The sequence below is a fragment of the Schistocerca americana genome, chromosome 1, assembly GCF_021461395.2.
Source record: "Schistocerca americana isolate TAMUIC-IGC-003095 chromosome 1, iqSchAmer2.1, whole genome shotgun sequence".
Taxonomy (NCBI): Eukaryota; Metazoa; Arthropoda; class Insecta; order Orthoptera; family Acrididae; genus Schistocerca; species Schistocerca americana.
The window spans coordinates 333,297,747-333,324,260 of NC_060119.1; the positions used below are offsets into that span (position 1 = coordinate 333,297,747).

Consider the following 26,514-nt stretch of genomic DNA (forward strand, 5'->3'; position numbering starts at 1 on the left):
TCGCTAGCAAAGTCGGCTGTACAACTGGGGCGAGTGCTAGGAAGTCTCTCTAGACCTGCCGTGTGGCGGCGCTCGGTCTGCAATCACTGATAGTGGCGACACGCGGGTCCGACGTATACTAGCGGACCGCGGCCGATTTAAAGGCTACCACCTAGCAAGTGTGGTGTCTGGCGGTGACACCACATATAGGTATCAGATTATTCAGATGTTCCTACTGAGGACGACGAAGACGAGATACAGCGAGCTTCCTACATGTTCTGCGAAAGGATGAACCCACTCTTAAAGTTCAATAACAAGTCATTTAAGCTCAGATTTTATTTGGAAAAAAAGTACTGTGGAGCAGCTGGAACTAAGTCTTAGAGACTATCTGACAAAACCAGCGAAAAGAAACCAGCTACTGACTGCAGTGTGCATCTTGCTATTAATCTTATGATTTTACACCACAGGAACCTTTCAATTAGCGACTGGCGATCCATTTAAAGCACACATAGCAGCAGCTTGCAGAGCTGTCCATAAGGTGTCAGTCTGCATTATTTTAGAGCAGTACCATTCTTACCAGCCCAGTGTAAACATTATCTCCTTCGTTTTCATTTTCATTGTGATCAACAAGAGCAATATTTTCGTTTGAAGTTGCAGCTGTCTGCTCGGTTATTGCTGTTGTAAATGAACTGCAACCTGTGTTACCTGAATTTGTATCAATACAAGAACGTGACGAATAACATAAACTACCTTTTATGTGGCAAACTTACTTCAAAAGCATTTATGCAATCGTATCAAAATGTTCACAAACCACTGCACATAACTTCAGGATAAAAATATGCATCGTCATCATAAAGGTTCGAAATAGGAAAAAATTGTAGCTTCAAGCTGCAATAACTTCTGTCCATTTCCTGTAATAATAGTCCTTACGAAATTACCACCTCCAGTTTTATGTATTTCAATCTTGAAATGTTTGACACTGCTTTTGTTCCAGTTTAATACCACATACATAAAAAAATGAAATGTAATAATAAGAAAGTACACATTGAAATTGTACCTTGTCATGTGCAAATGCTTTCTTGGTCCCTTTCTTAACATTTCATAACATATTTTCAGACTCCCCCAATCACAAGCTGTCCCAATGTTACGGGAAGTGAGGTCAACAGCAACTTCTCTCCAAGCCTATTTTTTTTACTCAACTGCATTCTAATACTCGCCCAATACAATTTCCTGCAGCAAATCTGCCACATATTGTAGAAAGTTTGAGGATCGCTCCTTTATCTGTTCTTTAATTACAGGATACGGTTCCCAGTTACTAACATTGTGTGTTTCTTTCAGACTTTTTCCAATGAGACAGAGTACGAAACAGAAGACACAGATTCAGTGGCAAAAGAATCGACAGTAACACCTGCCAATACAAATGCTGTAGGTAGAAACAGAACATGCTAAAAAAAACAAATGGACCAGGTTGTCTCAATTTTGAAAGAATTATCACAAAGAAAAGAACAAGAGCCTGATGGAGTAGATTTATACTTCCAACTGGTGTCAAATAAAATTTGATAAATGCTAAAGAGAAGACATTGTGCATGCAATAGACTATTTCTTATACAAAAAACAAGCAGTGAGTAGGCAATGCATAACAGTGCACCAAAGTTTGGGTGACAACTACTATGTGCAGTATGTGCAATAGCCACATGGCTCTGGGCTGGGAAAGAAACAGAGGGTAACTGCCCCCAAAGACATAGTAGAAAGAGCATTATTATTGTGCAACACCAGTCATTGATTTTTCTTTTTAATTTGGTTTGTAATAAAGTGTCTTTTATCCAGTGGATAAATGTTTTTCCACATACCTACAGACTATACTTTACATTTTCCTTAAATTGTGTGGTGAAATTTTATGGTGTTTGAAACACTGACCTTGGAAACTTAAGACATTATTGGTGAAATGGATATGTAGGGTTTGCAAACGTGAGATGCATTCGACACACACTATTACTGGTTGTAATTTTAGAAGTAGTCATAACACTAACAATGTTTTTCAAGGCGAAAACTTCAAGCACTATCAATGACATCACTTGGGTGGATATTTTTAACAGGAAATCCAGGGTTTTGAAGCTGTCTCGTGTAGCAAGAAATCGAAGTGCCGGTGTCAAACGAACTTTAGCAGGTATAGCTTCCCTGCAAAACGTAACTTTTTTGATTATGGATTCAATCATTTGAAGAAGTAGTTCGAAATCTGTCGTTGACATACGACTAAAGTTACCAAATTGCTCTGAGGGTTCATGCATCAAATGTCCTAATAATTGACATCTGTCATGCCTGCAAAAATAATTATAAATAAAATTAAGCTTGTAGAATTTTTATTATGGTAACTGACAACTTATGCCTCACTTCACGCTTACTGATTTCATTATGACAGGTATGTGTGAAGTGATATAGCCCACCATCTTCTTTCACGTGGTTTCCTTAATTTTTTGTATATTGACAAAATGTACGCTCAAAACGGCAAATGCTCCGGCCGCGATCTGTGTGTCAGACATTTTGACGTTGGCCCTATACTTATTGAACTGAATGTTGGCTTCAATGTGTAGGCCTTATCCTATAAATATTCGCCACTGTTGGCTCAGATGTGTGAACGAAGAGCTACACATACGCCGAGCGGCCAAAGAGGCTGTAATGGAGCGAACAAATACGTTCCACGTTTAGGAAACGGCGCTTGATTGAACATCCATGTGCTAGCCTTGATTCTAAACTCTTTGAATAAAGATGCCCTTACGAGTAGTGAGTGCATCTTTGAGTTATAAAGTATAAACAAACAAAGAGGTAAACAGGAGTTACAGGACGTGTGTGTTGTTTGAAAAAAATGAGGGGAAACAGTGTTGCTTGTCTTGTGATTATGCTGGTTTGCGTAAATGAATCATTATTGACAGGTATTTTGTCGCATCATTCTTAAGCCGATGACAGTGTTAAATACATTCGTTTGGGCGACAACCATCGTGAAGTTTCAACTAAATATTACTTATATCAGTGGAAGTTAAATAGGAGTACAGGTATTTACTTCTAACTAACTTTTCGCGTTAGAGCCTTAGTCCGTCTTGTGTATGTTGACACGTAGGGATTTGAGAAGATAGTGCGTGTCCCTACAGTTACCACCTGATGCTCATCGTTAATTTGCTAGTAAATGACAACCTTATGTCCAGTATTGCCGTCATCTCTCACCATGAGTAATTGATATTTAAGTGTTCACGAGGACTCCATAGACAAGCAGTGTGATAGTTTGCAATACACCACTTTGACCGTCGCACTGTGTGTGGAATTAACACTACAATCAACATGGATGGCACAGCTAAGAAAATATCTTTCGGATTTTCAAAATTACAAAAACCGTCTGCACTGAGCAAACCGAAGTTTCAGAAATCCGAAGACAAAGTAGAGTATATTGACTGTTTAGAAAGTAAAACGATCAAAGTGAAAAGGTAATTGTCCTTTCTTCGCTAGTTTAGAAACTTACAATTACGGGTTGATCTTCTGTACATATTTTTAAAACTCAGTATGTTTTAGTGATACAGGGAAGTCAAGTGACGTCGATGATGTAGAAAACGATAAAAATGAAGTGAAAGTCATTCCACTTCGAAAAAACACCATCCGGTTATTCCCAAAACAAGAAGAAAGTGAGAAGGTGCCCGTCGATGACTCATTGGAAAGTATAGCGGCAAGGGAGATATTAGAAGGTTTGTATCAGCAGCTTGCTTCACCCGCCTTTCTTAGCTGAAGGAATTACATACCATAGAATGCTTTTTAGTTTCAGCTCTGTACATGGCGTGGTGTGTCAAAAATCACATTTCTGTACTATTCTCAGCTAAAGTGCACTATTTGTTGTAGGCCTATTTAAAAGGAAATTTGAATAAGTGTACATGAGTCATTAGCCTCCTCTAATAAACTTCAAGGTTGCCATAACCTCATGTCTTTGTTAATGTGAATATCATACATGATCAGTTTATTTATATGACAGTAAGAACGAAAAATAATCAGATGTTGCATAGCCTCAGGCATCGATTTGTTGTCGTCATCAGTATTTGCTCAAAATGTAATATATATCAGTGTGACTTCATCTGAAACCTGCTTTGTTACTGATTCAACTATTGCTAATTTTAAATGTAACTCACCTCATTGGCATCATTGCATCTGTGCTTGATGTGCTTTTTCAGAAATGTTATACCACAAACTATAAAATTCCCTGCTAAGTATTTTCACACAAATTTTATATCTTACCAAAATATTGATTATGAAAAACACCTGGAAGGGAGGGTCATAGTAACTTTTACTGTACTTCAATGTAGTCAGTCATATACTCGCTGTATACAGGTTCCTGCCACAGTTTTCTGCCCATGACTGTGCTATCCATTTATTTCTCTTCAGTGTCTTTGTTTATGTTGTCCTTCCGTCCTACTTGGTGCGTCCTTCATCCCCTGCTATTATCCACTGCCCCCCTAAATGTGTTTAGCAGTGTTCTGGCTTCATATTATATGTAGCGGAAAAATTTCTTTTCATTGTCCTTCTAGTAACCCTACTGGATTTGCCAACGTGGGATACAGATGTGTCACATATCTGTTGAGGGCACCTCTGATGGGAACATGGCCGATATTGTATGGTGGTCATATATGCTTTTGTAGAGGTCAAATATAATGCCACCTTCTGAAGCTTTCTTCCTCAATTGCTGTTGTTTGACGTGGTTTCCAAAACCGTTTATCTTTATGGAGCTGTGATTATGAAATGCATGTTAATCTGCTAAAGAGTATATTCAACTAATCTGAAACCATCTCATATAATTTCTATTGTGGCTCAGATAAATATTTCACCAAGAGCTATTTTTTTTAGTTTTGCGGATTAATAGACAATTTTGTGTTGTTGTTGCAGAGTTGATCTGTGGTGAATAAACATTATTGGTCCTAGTAACAGTTACAACAATCCTTATGTTACCTAATTTCTTGTGAGTGGTAGCAGTTGTCATGTCCAGAGTCTGTGGGTATCTAGAATATTTTGTTATTTGTAAATTATTGTTCACTACTTGACGCAGTCTATAAGATTCTATCTCGTTTATTGCTAAACTGCTTGAAAGCATAGACAGAAACTATAATTGATATTTATTAAAATTGTTTTTGCAGAAGTAGATCTGCTATTGGCAATATATTTGCATTCAGAACAATAAATGAAAATGTATTGGAATGTAAACAAAAATACGTTACTTGTTCATAAATTTTATGAAAGCTTATGATAACCGAAACAGTGTTTAGCAAAATGGGATAAAATCTGATCATTTTAAAAATAGAACGGGAGCAAGACAGCCGGAAGCTCTTTCCGCTTAAATTAATACCTGCTGTGATCCTCCAAAGAAATAAAGTTAATGTTTTACCATATGCACATGATATTGAGCTCATTGGAAAAATTGTAATAGATGTTAGGCAGTGGCTTGTGGAGATTGTAGAAGAAGCATCCAAACTTGACCTAAAAGTAGACGACGACCAAAAAAGAAAATACTTGGTAGTTCAAAGTTGTAGATATGCATGAAACAATCAGTCACATTTAATAATTGGCAAACATAAATTTAAAAATGTTGAATAGTTCAAATTTCTAGATGCTGTCATAGATTAACAAAATCAGAGACAAACAGAAAAGTAAAAATGGGACTGCAAAATGCCAATGAGCGTACTACTCGCCACAGCTACTGCCAAGAAAAACTTGAATGAAGCTATATAGCACAGTCATCCAGCCAGTCCTAACGTATGGTGCAGAAACATGGAGTTTAACTAAAATGGTGGAACACCAGACAAAAGTATCTGAAAAAAAAGTTTATAGGAAAACCTTTGTGGTTCATAGTATGACAATGATTCACAGAACAGGAAGAGGAGCTACAGCACAGGAACCCATATTCTTCCACAACAAGCAACAGTAGTAAGCATAATAAATTGTACTGTAGCTTTTTATGAAAATAAAGTAAGAATAAGACTCTTTATTAGCCTGTCAGTATTTTCTTATACAATGGGCTTATCGGGTAACATTCTCTTTTAATTCCATTATACAGTGTGTGAGCATTATAGACTACATCCTTTGGGGCTATAGTTCCTAGTTTATTATAGTATAGAACTTGTGAGGGTTTGAGTTCTCTAATTTATTGCGCAGGTCTTTTGTCTGTATATTTTTGTACATTCACAGAATTTAGCACATGCATGTGACTGTATTCTTGCTGCTATTACAGTGCTGCTCATCTTTTGTGACCTGCACACAAATTTTGTTTGCATCTGAATTGTAGGCTGCAAAAACAACTAATACCAGTAGTCTTTGTTGTGCTAAAAGAATGAGTTTCAATTCCTTCCTTCATGTGTTGGCTTCAGGCACCTATTTTTCCTACATCTCCCATTTTCTGGATTTTTACATTGTGTTTACAAATCCTAACAGTGCTCTTCAAAAATACATTCCTCATTACCTCTCTTTGTAGTTTCTTAAACTCACCTGCCATCGGCTACAGAACCTTGCTCCTAGTGTCCAATAATGAAATTATGAGACTGTCCCCACCACTGCGGTATTATGTGCATGAGAGACTGTGTGACACAAAAGTTGTCTTAAGTTACCTGGTAAAAATAGTGAGATCACAGATGCAAGCAGTGGGAGATGGACTCTGAACTCGTTTGACAAGGGGATAAGTTTAAATGTAAAATGTATAGCTCTTATTGATTATCTGGTATTGCTAACAAAATATATAAAATAAACTTTAAAAATACTGATTTAAAAGATATTCTTCTTGCCATCTCAACCATCTGTGGGCGACGCTATTTCAACTCTACTATTACATTTCCTTCCATCTGGGCTTTGACTTTAGCCTAGTATCCCCACATTTGTTGCATATGGTGGTCCTTTCTCACATCAGTTCATGGTTTGAGAAACACAGTATACAGAATGCAAACATAACAAAGAAACAAACAGAGAGAGGCAAAGCTTGCTACCATTAAGAAAGCAGACCAGTTGTAAAGACTGCCTAAAATGCATTTCACACACACACACACACACACACACACACACACACACACAAACAAAGAGAGAGGGGAGGGGGGGGGTGCAGGGAACTGAGAGGATGGAACTGATGTTCAGTTGTCAAGAGGAGTCTTTATGGTGGTAGGTGAAGGCATTACACCACAGTTGTCAAGTTGAGATGACTCATGTGGTCAAAATGTCTGATACCAAACAAGAAGTCAAGAAACTAAAAGGTGAAAAAGAAAACTGTTAGAGAAGGTGGCTAGGAACTGAAAATAGAAATAGTATTGTATGAACTAAGAGGGAAAAATGAAGATCATTATGGAATGACAGAAAAGATAACATATACAGGTCACAAGAGAAACATGTACTTTATTGTGTACAAATGAAATAGCATGGACTGGTAAAGAAATTTTTTCAAGTGCATCCCACAAAAGTAATAGTTACAAAGTGAGTTAAGGATTTAAAAATCCCCTGTCCAAAGGTTTATTGAGTGGAGTTTTGATCTAGAGTTGATGAATACAAATGGTTACACAAACCTGAAAGATTACAAGGCTTTGAGGAACAACTGCAGAAAGACCAAGAAATTATGAGCTGGAATATTAGACAAACCACCAGGCTTTTTTGTCCATGCTCTTTGTAACCCTTATGTAAATGTGAAATGAATGCAGAAACAGATATCTTCTGCAGTATAATATAATGGAATAGTTTCCTTATACACATTTCATTTCTGGTTGGATCTAGAAAGATCTTCTAATTTACTACAGAGTAAATTTACCCACAATTTTCAATTCTCTGCGTGTACTGTGAACAGCTCTTATGGTCTTTTCTGGCTGTATTGCCTCGAGTCTTTGCAACTTATTTGATGTCTACCATGTTTTATTTACAAAAGGGGTCAGCAGAAGAAAGTGCCAACCAACAAGAGCATATTGTGGGTTATTGTGTGCTTGGTCAAATTCAAACTCACTTTAAGCTCCCCTGCCCCTCCAACCACCCCCTTGCCCCCCCCCCCCCCCCCCCCTGCCCCGAAATTGAGCCCACTTGAATTTTGGAAGACATGTAACATATTATGTATGGAATTACTGGTTTTCCCACATATGCTTTTTATTTCTGGATTCCAGTAACTGTTGCTGACACATATGTACCTCAAAGTTGTCTCCTCCCCCTTTTATTGTATTTATTTCTTAATTCCTGTCTTCATAGCCTTTTTTAAACACACCATTTCCCTAACTGGCCAATGCCAATCTGATTTACAGTTCTGCCACCTTTCTGCCATGCATCTCTTTGTTGCATTTCTTTTGGATCAAATTATTATTTTGGCAACCAACTTCCTCCATTCTCAGTACTGGGAACTTTATCACTAGTCACTTTTCAACACACTTTGAGACAGTCTTGGTACAGTATTACAGATTTTTAGCTGTTATGTACTCATGATTAAAAAAAGAATTAATTATACAAAAATGAAAACTCTAGGTAGGAATATTAACAATGTAGGAAAAGACAGATTGCTACCTACTGTAAAGACAATGCACTAAGTTGTAGACAAGCACAACTAAAAGGTATGCATCTGACTTGAAGAACTACGTAACTGTTTGTGAGATGTTTAAAGTGTGGTTATGATGTTGTACATAAAAGCTTATTACCTGCTCTTTGATGTTGTTATGTGAGTACCTACTGACAGTTTAAGGCATTATTTTTTATGGTAGATGTGGTAGCATTAATGACACATGCATATGCCCATATATGTTTTTAAAAGTCACATTAAACAGGGTGATTCCATGCCAGTTGGTCTTGTTTTAAAGGTGGTCCCCACTTGACCATATCAGATTTTGTTCAAATTTGGTGTGCACATTTGCTAAGCAACCAGAGAAAGATATACAGTTTTTTAACTACCAAATTTTAATACTTTGTGAATAGGGCCTCTTTAGCAAAGCATGCACAAATGTCACAGCAACTTTTCACACATTTTGTCCACTTTCAAAGTGGATAATCAGGGTACAGCTCCAAATCTCTCAGGATAGTTGAACAGTTTGCATTGTGCATATGCAGTAAGTTTTATATCATTTTGCTCAGTGCTTTTGCTTCAACTGGTACTCATTTATGTGGTACCTTATTAAGTGATTTTTTAACTCATGTATCTCAAAAGGGTCTTAAGATACCTACTTGCATTAACTATCACATGAAAGAACATATTCTTCTCAACAAAATATCAAATTTCCACAAATGCTATTTTTCCTTAAGGGTGTATAATTAGGCCTACGCCTTAAAGCAGGGCCGGCCAGAAATTCTGCACGGGTGCGGTGCTCCTGCACATGTGCAACTTCTGGGTCACAGAGTGGACGCCGCAGCCATCAGTGCTCATGTAGTGCATGTTTCTACGCACAGATGTCGCTTTATCCACTGGTACTCTGTACCAGCGCATTCCAGTGGCCTTTCTACAGCTTGCAAGCCAACCATGGGAAGGTATTTCACGTATTAAACATTTAAAATACTGTCACAGTCTATTCGTTGAAATGTCTAGTTTTATGTCAACAGTTTTACCCAGTAAGACAAGTAATGCAGTTAAAAACCATGGGTTTTTATTAAGCCAGCTTGACTGATGGCACGTAAATACGCTTAATGTTTTTGATCTAGTATTTAAGAAAGAGAGCACTTAGTGACTTCCAGTGAACCTTATTCATGATTTCAAATAACATTAAACTAATGCAAGGTTTCCTATAACTAATTGTCAGTGCCCTCAGTTACACCCACATAAATTCTGTCTCACTGACCTCTGAGCACAATGATAACCACAGACATCTCGATGATCACCTGTTATTTCAATACCATTATTGCTATATCTTTCATCAGTTCCACCTGGAATCTGCATAACAACCGAGAATTAGATGAATGTTATGTTTTATCGATTTCAGCTGAGCGTAGCCCTTCACACATTAAAAAAAAACTAAATGTAAGTATACATAGGAACAATCGGTTTAATGATCAATTTTCCTGATAATAATTTAACATGGAGCAGATTGAGGCAATAATGCAGTTAGTAAACAATAATTTTTAATTATGAAACAAATAAATCCAAACACGTTTATAACTGGTCATGAGAATTGATGTGGTTAATATCGGACACAAAAGCACGGCTCATTGACAAACGCAAGCAGTTGCGAAGATTTTCATCACTTATGCTTGATTGAAACCTTGATTTATTCATTTTCATCACCGAGAAAAATCTTTCACAAACATATGTCGACCCGAACATGGACATAACTCTCGCGGCTTCTCAGTGCAGGTGTGGAAATTCTTGTTGTGAAAAATTCGTGGAAATTCTTGTTTTGAAAATTTTTTGTAGAATTCTTTTGTACTTCACACTGCAAAGAACTTGTCCTTTAGTCTTGTATTGCACTGTAGGTCGATCAGTTCCATCTGTAGGTCATTCGGAGCATCTTCAACTGACGACGAGAACGGTCGAGCAAAGAGGCGAATGACAGGAGACAAACTCGTAACATCTGCAAATCGTGCTCGAAATTGTTCCTTAATTCTTACAATTATTGACACGTATTTTTTAAATCTAGCACTTTCATGGACCAGTCCAAGAGTCGGGAAATGTGCAGTGTTTTCTGTCAATAGCTGGCTCTCCCAAAGCACAAGCTTCCTTTCAAAGACATTTACTTTTTCCAACATGTCAGAAATTAAATTATTTTCACCTTGCAAACTGACATTCAGGTTTTTCATGTGAGACGTAATGTCCACGAGAAATGCAAGGTCTGATATCCAAGTGTGTTCCAACATAGGTTCATTTTTTCCCTTCTCATGTAAGAATGTTACTATGACCAAACGTAAATCAAAAAATATTTTCAGCATTTTACCTCGACTGAGCCAGCGTACTTCAGTATAGTAAGGTATGTCGCCGTACTCTGCTCCTAATTCCTTCAAGAACCGCCGAAACTGGCGATGCGTAAGCCCATTTGTTGTCAGATAGTTTACAGTACGCACAACAATTTGCATGGCGTTTTCTAACGTTACTGATTTTGCACAAAGCGCCTCTCGATGCAGAACGCAGTGAATTCCATACAACGTCTTGTGTGTGCGCCCTAGCTTTTTGCGCATCCGTGCTATGAGTCCTCTCTGATGGCCTTGCATTGATGGTGCTCCATCTGTGGTCACTGAGATTAACCGATTCCAGTCCATACTAACACCATCAATCGCTTGCTCGACAGCTTGGAGTAAGTACGCACCTGTAGTAGTCCCTTTCAAAGGTACTAAGTCCAAAACGTCCTCTGTTACACAAAGTGTGTTATCGACACCTCATATGTATATCACAACCTGGGCTGTATCTGTAAGATCTGTTGCTTCATCGAGCGCAACAGAGAGAGCAACAAAGTCTTTAGCCTTATTTATTACCTGCATGTGCACATCGCCGGCCATAGCACTGATACGCCTTGTCACTGTTTGTTTGGATGGACTGATTTTTTGAAACCTGCTAATGTTCGTGGGACACAGAAGTTCTGCAACATCAATCAGACACCCATTCACAAACTCCCCTTCGGAAAGGGTTTCCCAGATTGTACAATTCGTAATGCGATTTTAAAACTTGCTTGCAGTGAAAATTTAGTGTGGTTGTCATTCTGGAAAACTGAAAACAGTTCATTGTACAGCGTACAGTAAAATAGAAACTAAGAGTTCAACGCCGCATGGGATTAGCCAAGCGGTCTAAGGCACTGCAGTCATGGACTGCGCGCTGGTCCGGCGGAGGTTCGAGTCCTCCCTCGGGCATGGGTGTGTGTGTTTGTCCTTAGGATAATTCAGGTTAAGTAGTGTGTAAGCTTAGGGACTGATGACCTTAGCAGTTAAATCCCAGAAGATTTCACACACATTTGAACATTTAAGGTTCAAGAAGTATCAGTTGCTTTGACGTACAGTAAAATCGAGTTGATGTGTCTCATCCATGGTTCAAGAAGTATCAGTTGCTTTGACGTACAGTAAAATCGAGTTGATGTGTCTCATCCATTTTCTTAAGGACATTTAATTTTGCTTGGTGTTCTTCGCTGATGAGTACACTACACTCATCTTTATGATATGTATTGTTGTGTCTTTCAATTGAAAACTTACGCTGCTCGCCTATTATTCAGCGCACAGCAAACACTGTGAGTTTTCGTCAACGGCTTCAAAAAAGAATTGCAGTTCCCAGTCATTTTTAAACGACTGAGAACATAGATCTCCCGGCCTTTGCTTTTTCACAGTACCTGCCATTTCTCAGTACTTCTCCGTTAAGGTTACGGCCACCAGGGGTAAACGAGACTGGGTATGTTGCGCTCTTGCTTGTACCACATAAACAGGGAAGTGGAGCCGCCGCCGTTCATTTAGGACTCATGTGTAATAACAGATGTCGCACACATGTGCAGCACTTCCGCACGTCTGCACACTGTGCAGCGTTTGGCCGACCCTGCCTTAAAGGATCAGAAAACAAAGGATTTTTAAAAGCAGTGGTCAGTCATGGTATAATTAACAGCTTGTGTTGGTCCATGGTGATTTTTTGCCACTGTTGGTGTGTAAAACACTGGCATCAATATCACAGGGTCACACCCAGTAACCAGGCATGTTCAGCGATGAGTGGAGGACCTTTCCCACTCTCCAAAGCCTCATAATGGTTTGCTTAAATAAAGATTTTCAAGCCTGGGAGTGTGTTTCTTAAATAGTTCCCAAACCTTTGAACAATTTATCAGAGTTTCTCAAGCTTCATCTTTTGACATCTTTGTGGCTCTCAAGCTGACTTACTGACACATCAGAAAACAGCGTTAGTACTGTGTTGATGTTAATTTTGCTTTAATTTGAGTAACAAGTGTTTTTGGGGAACAGTATTGCTGACCCACTGTTGTTGTAGGTGCCACAGGTAGACTTGTGAGTGTTTGCTAATCAGAGATGTGATGTGTATGTTTTTCAAGCAGTGAGTGAAATAGTCTGTAAGTACAATAAGGATGTATGAAATCTATGTACACCAATCTCCTGAGATTTCAAAGACATTGCCAACCCAACAGGTGTTGTCATACTTGTATTATGTAACATATCACCTTGCCTGGTTACGGTTTTGAAACCACAAATTCTGGGGAATCATCAGTTGGTTCTGCTATTTTGGTAATAAATAATGAGAAAACCAGTGGCAGCCTTTTCACTTTGTTTTCAAATTAGTTGGAATAAACTGGCAGAATGTGTGTAGACACAAAAATGTGAGAATTTGGTATTCCTTTAGGCATTGTAGGCTAGTTTGCATAGCCAGTCTCTTTCGAGTGCCCCCAATTCCATAACTTGCAGACTTTCCTGGACTTGTTGCAAAAAAGTTCCACTCAGCATTTACACTAAAGTCATTGAGGCAGTAGCACTGGTTGATGAAAGTCTTGAAAGTTTGGTGCTGCGCTGTGGACCAATTGCTGAATTGTATTATTTTCTGCACATTTGTCACTTGTAGTTCCAATAAACACACAACTGGTGATTTATCTGGTAATAAATATGCAACCATTCGCTTTTTTAATTTTTTGATACATTTTATTTAAACATAAACATGTTCTCGAGGCACTGCGGCTCATCAGGTGGAGGTTTTACAAAATGACTATGCTGTGGACCAAGTGTAGCTAGGTGCAGTGCTGACACTGCTGGTGTAAATAATGGAAATTTAGTAATCAGCGACAAACTGTTTACAAAACTGTTTGTTTCTTATATTTTAGGTGCTTGCAGTGCACTGCCTTGTTGTATCTGTATCAAAGCACTTCCTATAATGTACATTATTAAGCTATGTGCACAAATATATAGATATAACTGTTAATGTACATTAAAATTATGTTGCCAATATAAAAAAACTCCTGCAGCTAGCAGAATTTACTGAAATATAATATCTGTACTATAATACAATGTATCTCATGCCAAAGACCACAATGTGGTAAAGTGTAATATCTGTTGTGTCCATATTCTTTGTAAAAGTATCCAGTGTTTAGTTTCTGTGAATCAAGTAAAACCAAGTGCAGCTAAATACTGTGATATTTGTGCACATAGCTGAATGTTGTACATTATAGGAAGAGTTTTGATATGGATGCCACAAGGCAGCACATTGTAAATGCCTAAAACATAGAAACTTTTAGTTTCGTCACCGATTACTAAATTTCCGTCATTTCCACCAGCAGCATCAGCACTACATATAGCTGCACTTAGTCCACAGCATAATGTTCTTGTAACACCCTCATCTGATGATGAGCCTACAGTGGCTTGAAAATGTCTTAATGATTGAATAAATCGTATCAAAAAATTAAAAAAAATCGAATGGTTGCATAATTATTACTAAGTAAATCACCCATTTAAACCATAGTCGCAGTTCATAATCCACAATGGATATACTGAAACACACAATTTTTGTCATAATGACATGAACTGCACTTGTGCCTTATCTTAGAGTACCACTTTTCTTCATCTTCTTTTTATTTTTTCCCCTGGCATTTATCCAATGTAGAATGCAATCCACTTTTTCAACATTTTGCAAATTATATGTTGTTATTTAACTTTATGGCCAGATGCCATTCTTGACACCACAGTCATCCAGGTAACCTAAGGGTGAAGTAGTGTGCACTATCTGTCTGCGAATCATTTGTTCCAAGTATTATTATACAGTATGTTAACTGTTTGCATATTGTGTTCTCTGGGATGGAATTTGGGTACCAGATCAATAATTACCTAAATGAGCCTGGGAAACCACCTAAAAATCACACTCATGCTGGGTGCTGTACGAGCCTATGGCCGTTAATCCATAATGCAAATGCATCTGGCCCGCACCTCTGCACACAAGCTAGCACACTGCACATTACACTATATGTGCTGTATGTCTTAGGCTGTCACTAATTATGCAAAATCTTTTGTGTTGTATTTGCTCATTTTTGATGAAATGGACAACAGTGGGATGCACAGTAGTTTGACCATATTACCACTGAAAACTTTGGACAGCATACTGGAAATGAAAGAGTGATTCTCTGCAAAATCAAGCGTTGGAATGATTTCACCAAGCTTAAGATTTTGCTTCATAGTTTTGAGATATTATGTTTGATTTTTTGGAACAAAATGTTGAATGGTGAGGTCAGAGAGTTTTGATTCCATCTCTGTGATGAAATATTCTACCATCAGTTGCTTAGTTTCAAGTGAGGCATGATCTGTTTGAATCCACTGTATGTACTCCACAGATTCTTCAGGATCAGTGTCAGTAAGGTGTGATTCAAGTGCATTTCTTCAGGGCATCTGTCACATTGCTGCAGCATCTAAGCTTTACCTATTTGCAAACATTTCTGTGATCTTTGGAGGGTAAAAGTCAAGAATAGAGCCAGTGATGTACTTATGTGTTTTGTGCAGGAATGTTGTTAAGTGTTATGCAGCCAATGAGAGAGCACCAGGCAGACAATGTGTTTTGAAGTAATACATTCAGAAGCAAAGGTGAAACATTGCTGTAAACAAGGATTATAAATTGCTCCTTGTTTGAGTCACAGCTATTTAATCTGTGCTAGTATCTGCAAACCAAGGGCAGCTTCGCAAGCCATGATATTTGAAAAAGCAGTGAAATATTTCTTTGCTCTGTGTTGCTGCACAATCAGTCTGCACGAGCACACTGAGTAAGCGAATCAATGTTTTTTAATTAAATCATGGGATAAGGTTGGCTCCAATTAATCCATGAAACATGCACCAACATGCGACATAGCTTTGCAGAACTAAATTGCTTAAATCAGTCCACTTTATAGCACTTGCTGCCATAATCACAAAATGTTTCTCTCAAAACTTACTAATACACCAAAAAACAGCAATCAAAACAATGGTTTCAATTTTGGTGTTAGAAACACATTGCCTGTCTGTTTGCCAATCATTGGTTCTGTCAAAGAAACTTCCCATTGGCCACGAGAACTGATGCGTTGCCAACCTACAAGCAAAACATAAGCACCACTATGAATACTGCTGACCCTGATCTAGACTTTAGCCTTTTTGGTGACCTCTGTAGCTTGTGGTCATCAAACAACATGCTAAAAATTCTAGTTTCTATGAGAAATTGTTAACAAAACAATAAAATGTAGAACTGAACAGTTAGTTTGATTTGAGACAAGACAAAGTGTGGTAAAAATTAATTTTTCATTGTACATAATTCCATTGCAATTTTAAATTTGTGAGAAACAGCAAATCTTTTTATCTTTTGAATCTCACTGAATTTCAAAATTATTTATCACATGTAGAATGATTTGTAGTAGAATGTTACTTGTCTTAGAGTTTCTCTGTTGTTGCTGGGGTGAATACTGGTGATCTTGCTTTAACGCAATGCCATTTTATGATTGGATTTCTTATGCCTGTAAGAAGATTAAGGTAGCACTCTAATTACTGGAATGATGTAGTTACATCAATTTTAACAAAATATCACCATACTGCACAAAAACTTAGTCCAACAACTTTGCACGAAGACTGTCTCATACTAAAAACCCCACTAAGTTATTTCCATGCCACACTTCATAATGCAGCAATAATGACATATGCTGAACTCCATTACTGATTTGTTTTACAATATGTTTTTCAGTTTGTGTAATAGTACAATTCTGATTGTGTTCAAATCAGATGAGATGAAATGATCTTTAAACAATGATTTTACTTCTGAATTACTTTGCCAATTTTATCACTAACATTTTTTCAGTGTGTGTATGTGTTATGGATTCAGTTGCATACACATCTTGTGAGGTAATTTATGTCCTGTCCCAGAACTGTTGTTGTGGTCTTCAGTCCAGAGACTGGTTTGATGCAGCTCTCCATGCTCCTCTGTCCTGTGCAAGCTTCTTCATCTCCTAGTACCTACTGCAACCTACATCCTTCTGAATCTATTTAGTGCATTCATCTCTTGGTCTCCCTCTACGATTTTTACCCTCCACGCTGCCCTCCAATACTAAATTGGTGATCCCTTGATGCCTCAGAATATGCCCTACCAACCGATCCCTTCTTCTAGTCAAGTTGTGCCACAAATTTCTCTTCTCTCCAATTCTATTCAATATCTCCTCATTAGTTATGTGATCTACCCATCTAATCTTCAGCATTCTTCTGTAGCACTACATTTCGAAAGCTTCTGTTCTCTTCTTGTCTAAACTATTTATCGTCCACGTTTCACTTCCATACATGGCTACACTCCATACAAATACTTTCAGAAACGACTTCCTGACACTTAAATCTATACTTGATGTTAACAAATTTCTCTTCTTGAGAAACGCTTTCCTTGCCATTGCCAGTCTATATTTTATAGCCTCTCTACTTCGACCATCATCAGTTATTTTGCTCCCCAAATAGCAAAACTCCTTTACTACTTTAAGTGTCTGATTTCTTAATCTAATTCCTTTAGCATCACCCGACTTAATTCGACTACATTCCATTATCCTTGTTTTGCTTTTGTTGATGTTCTTCCCATACCCTCCTTTCAAGACACTATCCATTCCATTCAACTACTCTTCCAAGTCCTTTGCTGTATCTGACAGAATTACAATGTCATCCGCGAACCTCAAAGTTTTTATTTCTTCTCCATGGATTTCAATACCTACTCCGAATTTTTCTTTTGTTTCCTTTACTGCTTGCTCAATATAGAGATTGAATAACATGGGGGAGAGGCTACAACCCTGTCTCACTCCCTTCCCAACCACTGCTTCCCTTTCATGTCCCTCGACTCTTATAACTGCCATCTGGTTTCTGTATAAATTGTAAATAGCCTTTTGCTCCCTGTGTTTTACTCCTGCCACCCTCAGAATTTGAAAGAGAGTATTCCAGTCAACATAGTCAAAAGCTTTCTCTAAATCTACAAATGTTAGAAACATAGGTTTGTCTTTCCTTAATCTGTTGTCTAAGATAAGTCGTAGGGTCAGTATTGCCTCATGTGTTCCAATATTTCTACGGAATCCAAACTGATCTTCCCTGAGGTCGGCTTCTACCAGTTTTTCCAGTCGTCTGTAAAGAATTTATGTTAGTATTTTGCAGCAGTGGCTTATTAAACTGATAGTTTGGTTATTTTCACATCTGTCAACACCTGCTTTCTTTGGGATTGGAATTATTATATTTTTCTTGGAAGTCTGAGGGTATTTCGCCTGTCTCATACATCTTGCTCACTAGATGGTAGAGTTTTGTTAGGCCTGGCTCTCCCAAGGCTGTCAGTAGTTCTAATGGAATGTTGTCTACTCCCGGGGCCTTGTTTCGACTTAGATCTTTCAGCGCTCTGTCAAACTCTTCACGCAGTATCATATCTCCTATTACATCTTCATCTACATTCTCTTCCACTTCCATAATATTGTCCTCAAGAACATCGCCCTTGTATAGACCCTCTATATATTCCTTCCACCTTTCTGCTTTCCCTTCTTTGCTTAGTACTGGTTTCCATCTGAGCTCTTGTAATTCATGCAAGTCGTTCTCTTTTCTCCAAAGGTCTCTTTAATTTTCCTGTAGGCAGTATCTATCTTACCTGTAGTGAATTAAGCCTCTACATCCTTACATTTGTCCTCTAGCCATCCCTGCTTAGCCATTTTGCACTTCCTGATCTCATTTTTGAGACGTTTCTATTCCTTTTTGCCTGCTTCATTTACTGCATTTTTTGTATTTTCTCCTTTCATCAATTAAATTCAATATCTCTTCTGTTACCCAAGGATTTCTATTAGCTCTCGTCTTTTTACCTACTTGATCCTCTGCACCTTCACTATTTTGTCTCTCAAAGCTACCCATTCTTCTCCTACTGTATTTCTTTCCCCCATTCTTGTCAGTCGTTCCCTAATGCTCTCCCTGAAGCTCTCTACAACCTCTGGTTTAGTCAGTTTATCCGGGTCCTGTCTCCTCAATTTGCCACCTTTTTGCAGTTTCTTCAGTTTTAATCTACAGTTCATAACCAATAGATTGTGGTCAGAGTCCACATCTGCCCCTGGAAATGTCTTACAATTTAAAACCTGATTCCTGAATCTCTGTCTTACCATTATATAATCTATCTGATACCTTCCAGTATCTACAGGGTTCTTCCATGTGTACAACCTTCAGAACTGTTAACATGACAATAATACTAGAACGTTCTGAGTAACATAAAGCTGCATCGTAGAAGTGAATATAAAGTCCTCAACCAAGTGGAAATACAAATAGACAAAAACAGCAGTTACTCAAAATATGCGAGGAGGACATACAGCTATGGAACTGAATATGTCCCAGTCCACCACACTGCAGTCTTAACATTTTTCTCTGGAATGGCCTAATAGGCGTTTGCATGAGAAATTTTATTAGGTAACAGTTGCCCTTTAAGTGGAGAAAAAAGTATTTGTGAAAATTTGTTATTTTATTCAGAAAAGATGTTTTTCAAATGCTGATCAATGCAAGCCTGTACCAGGTATCTCTTCTTAGATACAGGGGTTCAAAAATCACTTACTTTGGCAGCAAATTTGTTTTCGGACAACTTCAGCCGCTAAATAATAAAGAGTGTGTGGGTAGCTGCTGGCTTGCTCCTTGTAGTTGAAGCTGAGAAGGTATAGGCTGTTCCTCCAATGGACCCGCCTACCATTTTCCTCTGCTACACCTTATGCACTATTTGGGTATGTCACATCTTAATTTATTAGTAAACACAGTTACATAACTATATTCCAGTATAATCCACAAACTAATCCTTGTGAATGTGTTATGAAGGAATTAGGACAATTGTGTAAAACTTACTGTTCTATAAGGCACACTACCTGGGCACAACTAGTTCCAGAATTTCAAGTAATCCTTAATAAATGAAGGTTCGAGTCCTGTCACCAAATGAAGTTTTCTTTTTCTTTTTTTAAAAAAAGGATATGTTTTATGTAGCTGCTGGCTCACTCCTGTTGTTGGAACTGAGTCTGGTTCAGCTAATAAGTGCCTCTGAAACCCCATGTGTAGCTGAGGAAAGGCTTGACCTCTTCATGTTCTGCAGCTGTTATTGGAGCAAAAGAAGCTAACTTCTACTCATATCATGAAAAAGCACATCCTCTACTTTCCTTTTACAAACATATATTTCCTTGAATTGGTGTACAGATCATTAGTGTGACTCATGAATTTGAGTATAACACAACTTTTCATACTACATACACCTCAACGGCTCAACATGACAATCCAGATTCCAATATATTTCTTTTGTCACATAACCATACTGTCTTTTGTTCTCATTCTTGGAGAGTGTGGTTGCTCTTTGACGGTCAAGCCATTGCCAAGCTGTGATGCCAGAATGTAAAAGGCCCTGTACATAGCAGGTGAAGCCATTTATTTGTTCACACATTTGTCGTTTCCTCATATTCCACACCTCATGTTTAATGTCTGCACATACAAAAACAAATACCTGTGCACAGTATATGTTCCTTGACTTACTCCCTACGTAGTATTATTCTGTTATGATCACCTTTCCTTATATTACACAAGGAGTGTGAAATATCATTTGTCTAAATGACATGTAACACTTCACTGTCTCAAAAACTATGAACCCAAAAGTACAAAACTTACAGATTTTTATCAGTAAGCTACTAGGCAATAAGGTAATAAAAATAGAGATATCTAATCCACCTACATAAAGAGATCAAATTACTTCAATTTGGGGGAAATTTTGTTGTGACAGAATTTGTTGGCAATGTCGAGTGTGACTTGGAGGCAAAGTGGTGAGGCAAATGACATAAAACTTACAGAATGTGCACAACACAAACTGTTCAAGTTTTGTAGTCTACCACAACTATCCACTGAGTTACTGCACTTCATACAGAGGTAAAATGTTTTATATGTTGCTGTGACATTTGCACATCTTTTACTTCAGAGGCCTCTTCTCACAAAGTATTAACTTTTTAGAACTAGGTATTTGTAAATTTTAAATTTGATCATTGAGTAAATGTGCATACCATATTTGAAAAAACTCTGATACGGTTGAGTGGGAAACCCTAGGTCACCTGAGATGGAGTAATCCCACATTGTGTGTTATTTGTTGTGTAACTCTTCACATGTGTTTTCATTGCAAGTGAAATGTTTCAAATGTGCCATGCACATGGCCGCAAATTTTTGTCTGGTTCACACAAATTATTAGCCATACAAATTGCTGTTTTACTGTAGTCACTGTTTTCTGGAATGGTTTGAAGATGACAATAAGTTACATTGCCAAATTATGTTGTAATCTGTCTGATCTTAAGTGCTCATGGACCTGAATGATTTGTACTTTTCTTTTCTGCAGCTTAATGCTAGTGATAGCTTAGAGTGTATACAATTCTTAATTGAAAGTTCTCTTTCAGAGTCAAAGGGAAAGCAGAAGGAAGCGGCTCCTTCTACGCTTGTAATCGATCAAAAGGAGCAAGAGACTGCTGACCTCCAGAAAGAGGTTTGTTGAAGACACCATCTTTGCATTTCTAAGTTACATTCATTGAGTTTTGGAATATGCTGCATAGTTTTGAGGTGAAATCTGTGAAATTTTGAACTTAACTGATGTAAGTTTTTTTCATTACTTACAGCCTACTTTGGAAGATTATGAATCTGTACCTGTTTCCAGTTTCGGCATGGCAATGTTAAGAGGAATGGGTTGGGATCCTAATAAAGGTGTTGGAAAGAATGAAAAGTAAGAACACCATTGTTGAAATTTAATCAGTTGAACATATTACCCCCATTTTATTATTTCTCTACATTTAAAAGCATTTATACTGACGACAAATAAAAGTAGTCCTTAACAACAATATTATGTAAAAGATAGATTGCTACTCACCATATAGAGATGCTGAGTTGCAAACAGGCACACCAAAAAGACTGCTAACCATGTGAGCCAAAAGAATTTCTTCTAAAGTAGACAAAACACACACACACACACACACACACACACACACACAGGTGCATGTGTGTGTGTGTGTGTGTGTGTGTTTGGTTTAGAAGTCTTTTTTCTGTGCCTGTCTGCAACTCAACAACTCCTCTCTATGGTGAGTGTGTATTGCTTAGCAGTCTTCTTGGTGTGCCTGTCTAGAACTCAACATCTCCTCTACACAGTGGGTAGCAATCTATTCTTTTCATAATTCTGGTATTATTCCAGCCTGGATTTTCCTTTGTTTGAAATATAGTCTTAGTTTTATTTATAGAAATTGCCATATATATGCTAGAATAATTTTCCAAATGTGAAAACATGTTCATCAGTAAAGATAAACACATCAGTTGGAAACTGTATTCATTACCCAAAGCATAGACAAAGATCAATTGCCTCCAAAATGGAGAGTACTCATATTACTCAACGATTTATGATACCCTAAGTTCCTGCAATGATCCAGAATGTTCAGATATTAATAACTGTTACTGGCTGGATCTTGAAATCAAACATGGCACCTGCGCATCACCAGTCAGCACTGGTAACTGCTGCAGCATGCTGGATGACACAGGCTGTGGGATTGAGTCAGGCCCTTAGGAAACAGTGCCCTAATGTTTCAGAGAGAAGTTTATAGAATCTTCAAGAACATCTTCTAAAATTCAAATACTGACACTGTCATCGACAGCAAAATGCTTGGAAGATCAGTTGAACAGTATAGATAGTATTATGAAAAGGTTTTACAAAATGAATTGCTACAAAAGTAGGGAAAGAATAATGGAATGTAGTTGAATTAAATAAAGCAAATCAGAAGGATTTATATTAGGAAATGAGGGCCTAAAAGTAGTTGTTGAGTTATTCATTTGGGCAGTCCAACTAACTGATGGTGGGCAAAGAAGGTAAAATATAAATGGAGACTGTCAATAACAAGAAAAGTGTCTCTGAAAAAGATAAGTTTCCAAACATTTACTGCAAATTAAAATGTGGCATCACACTCAGCTGAGCACAATATGCTCAGTTTCAATAGCTGCTTCACAACCCATGCAGTCTGGACCCTTCCCCCAATACCAGCTTCTCTAAATTACATAGATGGCAGTTGTCCTTGCAGTACAGCCATCTGTCCTTTAATCCTCATGGCGTCAAATCTCTTCTACCCTCTGCTCCAAATCCAACTCCACTCCTGCCCCATGACCTTATCTTCATTCATCTTACATCCACAACCTCTTCACTTCTTCCTCTGTTCTATCTCCCCCTCCCAATCCACTACTGTGTGATGAGTTTATACCTTTACTTCTTAAATTATGTATGCATTTATATTGTGGTTCAGGAAATATAAATTTAATTGATCGACTGACTGAGTGAATTTTTTTCTTGGGGTTTATGATCAGTTTCATTATTTTTATGTGTGTGAATTTTTGTTTTAGGCAGGTTAAATTATTTGAACCAACTCTTAGACCAAAAGGACTTGGACTTGGAGCAGGGAAACAGACTGGAAGCAATGGTGATGGTGAAGATAATAAGGTGGAGTTAGGTTGCCATGTTAAAATTTTGAGTAAAACAAATGCTGATGTCACTGGAGAGGTATGTGTCATTCAATTTTTCAGTTACAAAAATTATTTACTATATGATTTCCTTTTATTTTTGGTCAATTACACAAGCAATTTTTATAATACTCCAAGAATTATGATTCAGCACCACGCATGTTATAAAGTAAACTTTTGTGCTGTTGTTTTATTTCAGATAAATTTCTATTGCCTCTCTGTATACCCAGAGTACTTCAAGTATAGACCTTTTCCACTGAGCCAATGTGATACACTTTTATCAGAAAACCTGCAGCATCACTTACTACCTTAGAGTCGATGAAAATGGGAAGTTGTCTGTTGTAGTTGAAATGTGTTGTGAATAATGGCAGTCCTTAAAGAAATAGCAACAAAGGATAGCAAGTCCTACTGCATACATTCCTTGAGGACTCATTCAACCTACTGGAAAGGCCATTCCAGCAGAGATTTAGAGCACTGAATGCTAAGAACATTATATTGTGCCCCGTATCAGAACAGATGCCTCTTACCTTGATCTTCATTGGAGCCTGCTAATGAGTGACAAAGAATGTTCAGGTGTCCAGCCTTGCTGTATTTTGTTTTGATGTTCATGGATTTCTCTTCTGTTTTGTTCATATGTACAGCACTGTGAAGCTTATTTATGACTGAAACTGGTGGTGAATAAATAGCACTTTGTCATCACACATTTTTCCAAGTACAGTATATCATTGCTGTTAATAATTACTCGAAAAAATACCCAAATATAACATAGATTGAATCAGGTGCTTGGCTTTCTTTGACTAAGGTTAATCAAATTACTCCAACATGAGGTCTGTTCAAAAAATTCCAGAACATTTGTAATTTCATGTCAACAGTGTGTTGAGGTGCAATGTGGTTGACATCCTCATATCATGAAATCCTGATGCAGCAACTTGGAATGCATCATGTTGCCACCAAATTTGTCTCACTGCTCATGAGCCAGTTGCGACTGTTGCATCTGCCTCATCTTCTGTACTCTCCAGACCTGAACTCTGCAAACATTTTTATTTCCAGAGCTAAAAGCCCCATTGAAAGGATGAGGATTTGCAACAATAGACAAGATAAGAGAATATGTGCAAATGGCACTTCGTGCGATTCAGAAAGGGTGTACCAAGACTGCTTCTGGAAGTGGAAATGACATTGGTAACAATGTATCAATTGTGCAGGAGAGTATTTTGAAGGAGACAATGCACAATAAGTAAAAGATGAGCATAGAAAAATGTTGTGGACAAAGCTCCAGAATTTTTTGAGCAGACCTCGTGTACGTGAGCAACTAAAAGGGCCTCCAGTTTTTATCAAGTTCTTATTTTACATAAACATCAATGAAACATGTCAGTATTGTGTGCGAACACACACATGCAAATGAGTTTTTCTGTCCTTTCTTTAGGTTGTGTCATTTGATGAAGATTCTGGAAGATTAGTAGTAAAAACATCTGATGGAACATTTGTATCTGTCCATGAGATGATGGTGAAGGTTATAAAGAAGAAAAGCAGCAATGATGTAAGTGTGGCTTAGATCTGATATCAGTAAAAATAATCTTTTATGAATGGTATAAGTTTTTAAAGGAATTAATATGAAATGTGATTATACATCCAAGGTTAGTACAAATTTTAATAGGGCAAATTAATAACGAGAGCACTTTCAAAATTCTAACAGAAAAAATCCTGTTCTTTGTAATAATTGCAATAAAAGTAAGGCACAAAGATGCTTCTTTCGGTTATGGTTTTTGTGTCAACTAGTTCTTCTCAAATTGAGAACAGGAGTATTTTCTACTAACTTTAGCTTTGGATCTCTGTTGTTTATAAGATTACATATTGTCTATTACAAAAGGTGAATTTATCATGGGTTGAAGTGAATTAGCACAATGGTTAACTATAATGTACCACAGATAATTAATCCCGAATTGGAAGGTAACATACATTAAATTTATTTTATGGATATTGTTACCCTTTAATTTACTTGATCATGTGAGTCCATTAGTTTCCTACAGGTGTGTTGCTTTTGCAGGCCAGTTCCGGTAAGAGGTCTTATGAGATTAATGCAGCAACCACAAAGAAGCACAAATATAGGTAGCAAGACCTGTCGTGAAGTGAAGAAAATACAATGACTACTTGTGTCCATTAAACAAATGACTGCAGAAATTGGAAGAACTAAATTTATTCAAGTTTCCCCAGGGTTTTATTGACAAAGACTTAAGTAATTGTAATATAGGTTTTACTGTAATTTTACACAAATTTTTGTCTTATTTCAGAATAAAAATGGAACTACTTTTATACATGAAACATTCTGTGTGAAATATATGTTCAAATGGCCCTATGATTAACTATTACTGCATCATCCAGCAACAGGGTGTACTGTTACTTATTAGTAATTTAATGACATTCCTCTCAAAACTGTTAATGCAAAAGTGCTAATAGCAATATGTATTTCCTTAAAATTATCTGAAGTATGAACATCATAAAGGGACAGAAATTACTTGGAAATATCGAATATGATTTATCTCTCTGTTCTGAGGGCTTCGTTTTTGCAGCAGATTAAATGAGACAAACGGTTTCAGTATGAAGGTTGTTGCCATATACATATGTATACAGGTCGATTGTCACTGAAAAATTTTTGCTAGTTGTCAAAGACAGAGTTTAATCAATAATTTTAATATGACTGAAGCTATTGCAAAAAAATGTTAAGAGGAGTCAGTTCATTTTACAAGAAATGTTGATAAAATATGATTGCAAATAACTGTTATGATAACGGTGGAAATCGGGGTATTAGCCAGCTACAATGATTTGGCTGGTCTGCTGGTCTAAATTTATGGTATAGTAGGGCTGTTCTCAATACAGCTTGTGAAAAATTACTGAAGTTCCAGTGAGTAGCATTACACTTAACAGCTTGGTTAACAGCACCTGCAGTAACATATTTTATGAATTTCTTGTTTAAAATACAGTGGAGTGAAATATTTGCAGAAAATCATCCCTCCATTCCTTTCACCGAAACCCAACACAATGAAAATTTGCTTCACAGTCTTTGTGTAAAACAAGCATATAAAATAAGTACAAAAGATCTAAGATTAAAATAGAAAGTTCGGGGAATTCCTGGGA

The 26,514-nt window shown here is 37.4% G+C and overlaps 1 protein-coding gene across 1 annotated transcript; it reads left to right on the forward strand.

Annotated features, from left to right (window-relative positions):
• Window positions 1–2,745: 2,745 nt before the first annotated feature.
• Window positions 2,746–25,701, forward strand: LOC124622398 (G-patch domain and KOW motifs-containing protein). The gene is made up of 7 exons (XM_047148089.1): window positions 2,746–3,455; window positions 3,541–3,710; window positions 21,294–21,379; window positions 21,510–21,613; window positions 23,266–23,422; window positions 24,806–24,919; window positions 25,427–25,701. Exons 1-7 carry the CDS (start codon window positions 3,313–3,315, stop codon window positions 25,490–25,492), a joined length of 840 nt encoding a protein of 279 aa, XP_047004045.1. The 5' UTR covers window positions 2,746–3,312; the 3' UTR covers window positions 25,493–25,701.
• The last annotated feature ends 813 nt before the right edge of the window (window positions 25,702–26,514 follow it).

What these genes read in the sequence shown, in the direction of transcription:
- LOC124622398 (XM_047148089.1), top strand. Translation starts at nt 3,313, where the DNA reads ATGGATGGCACAGCTAAGAAAATATCTTTCGGATTTTCAAAATTACAA. An exon ending in CTGCTGACCTCCAGAAAGAG is followed by an intron (nt 21,380 to 21,509) that starts GTTTGTTGAAGA and finishes CATTACTTACAG; the next exon opens with CCTACTTTGGAAGATTATGA. An exon ending in AGAAGAAAAGCAGCAATGAT is followed by an intron (nt 24,920 to 25,426) that starts GTAAGTGTGGCT and finishes TTGCTTTTGCAG; the next exon opens with GCCAGTTCCGGTAAGAGGTC.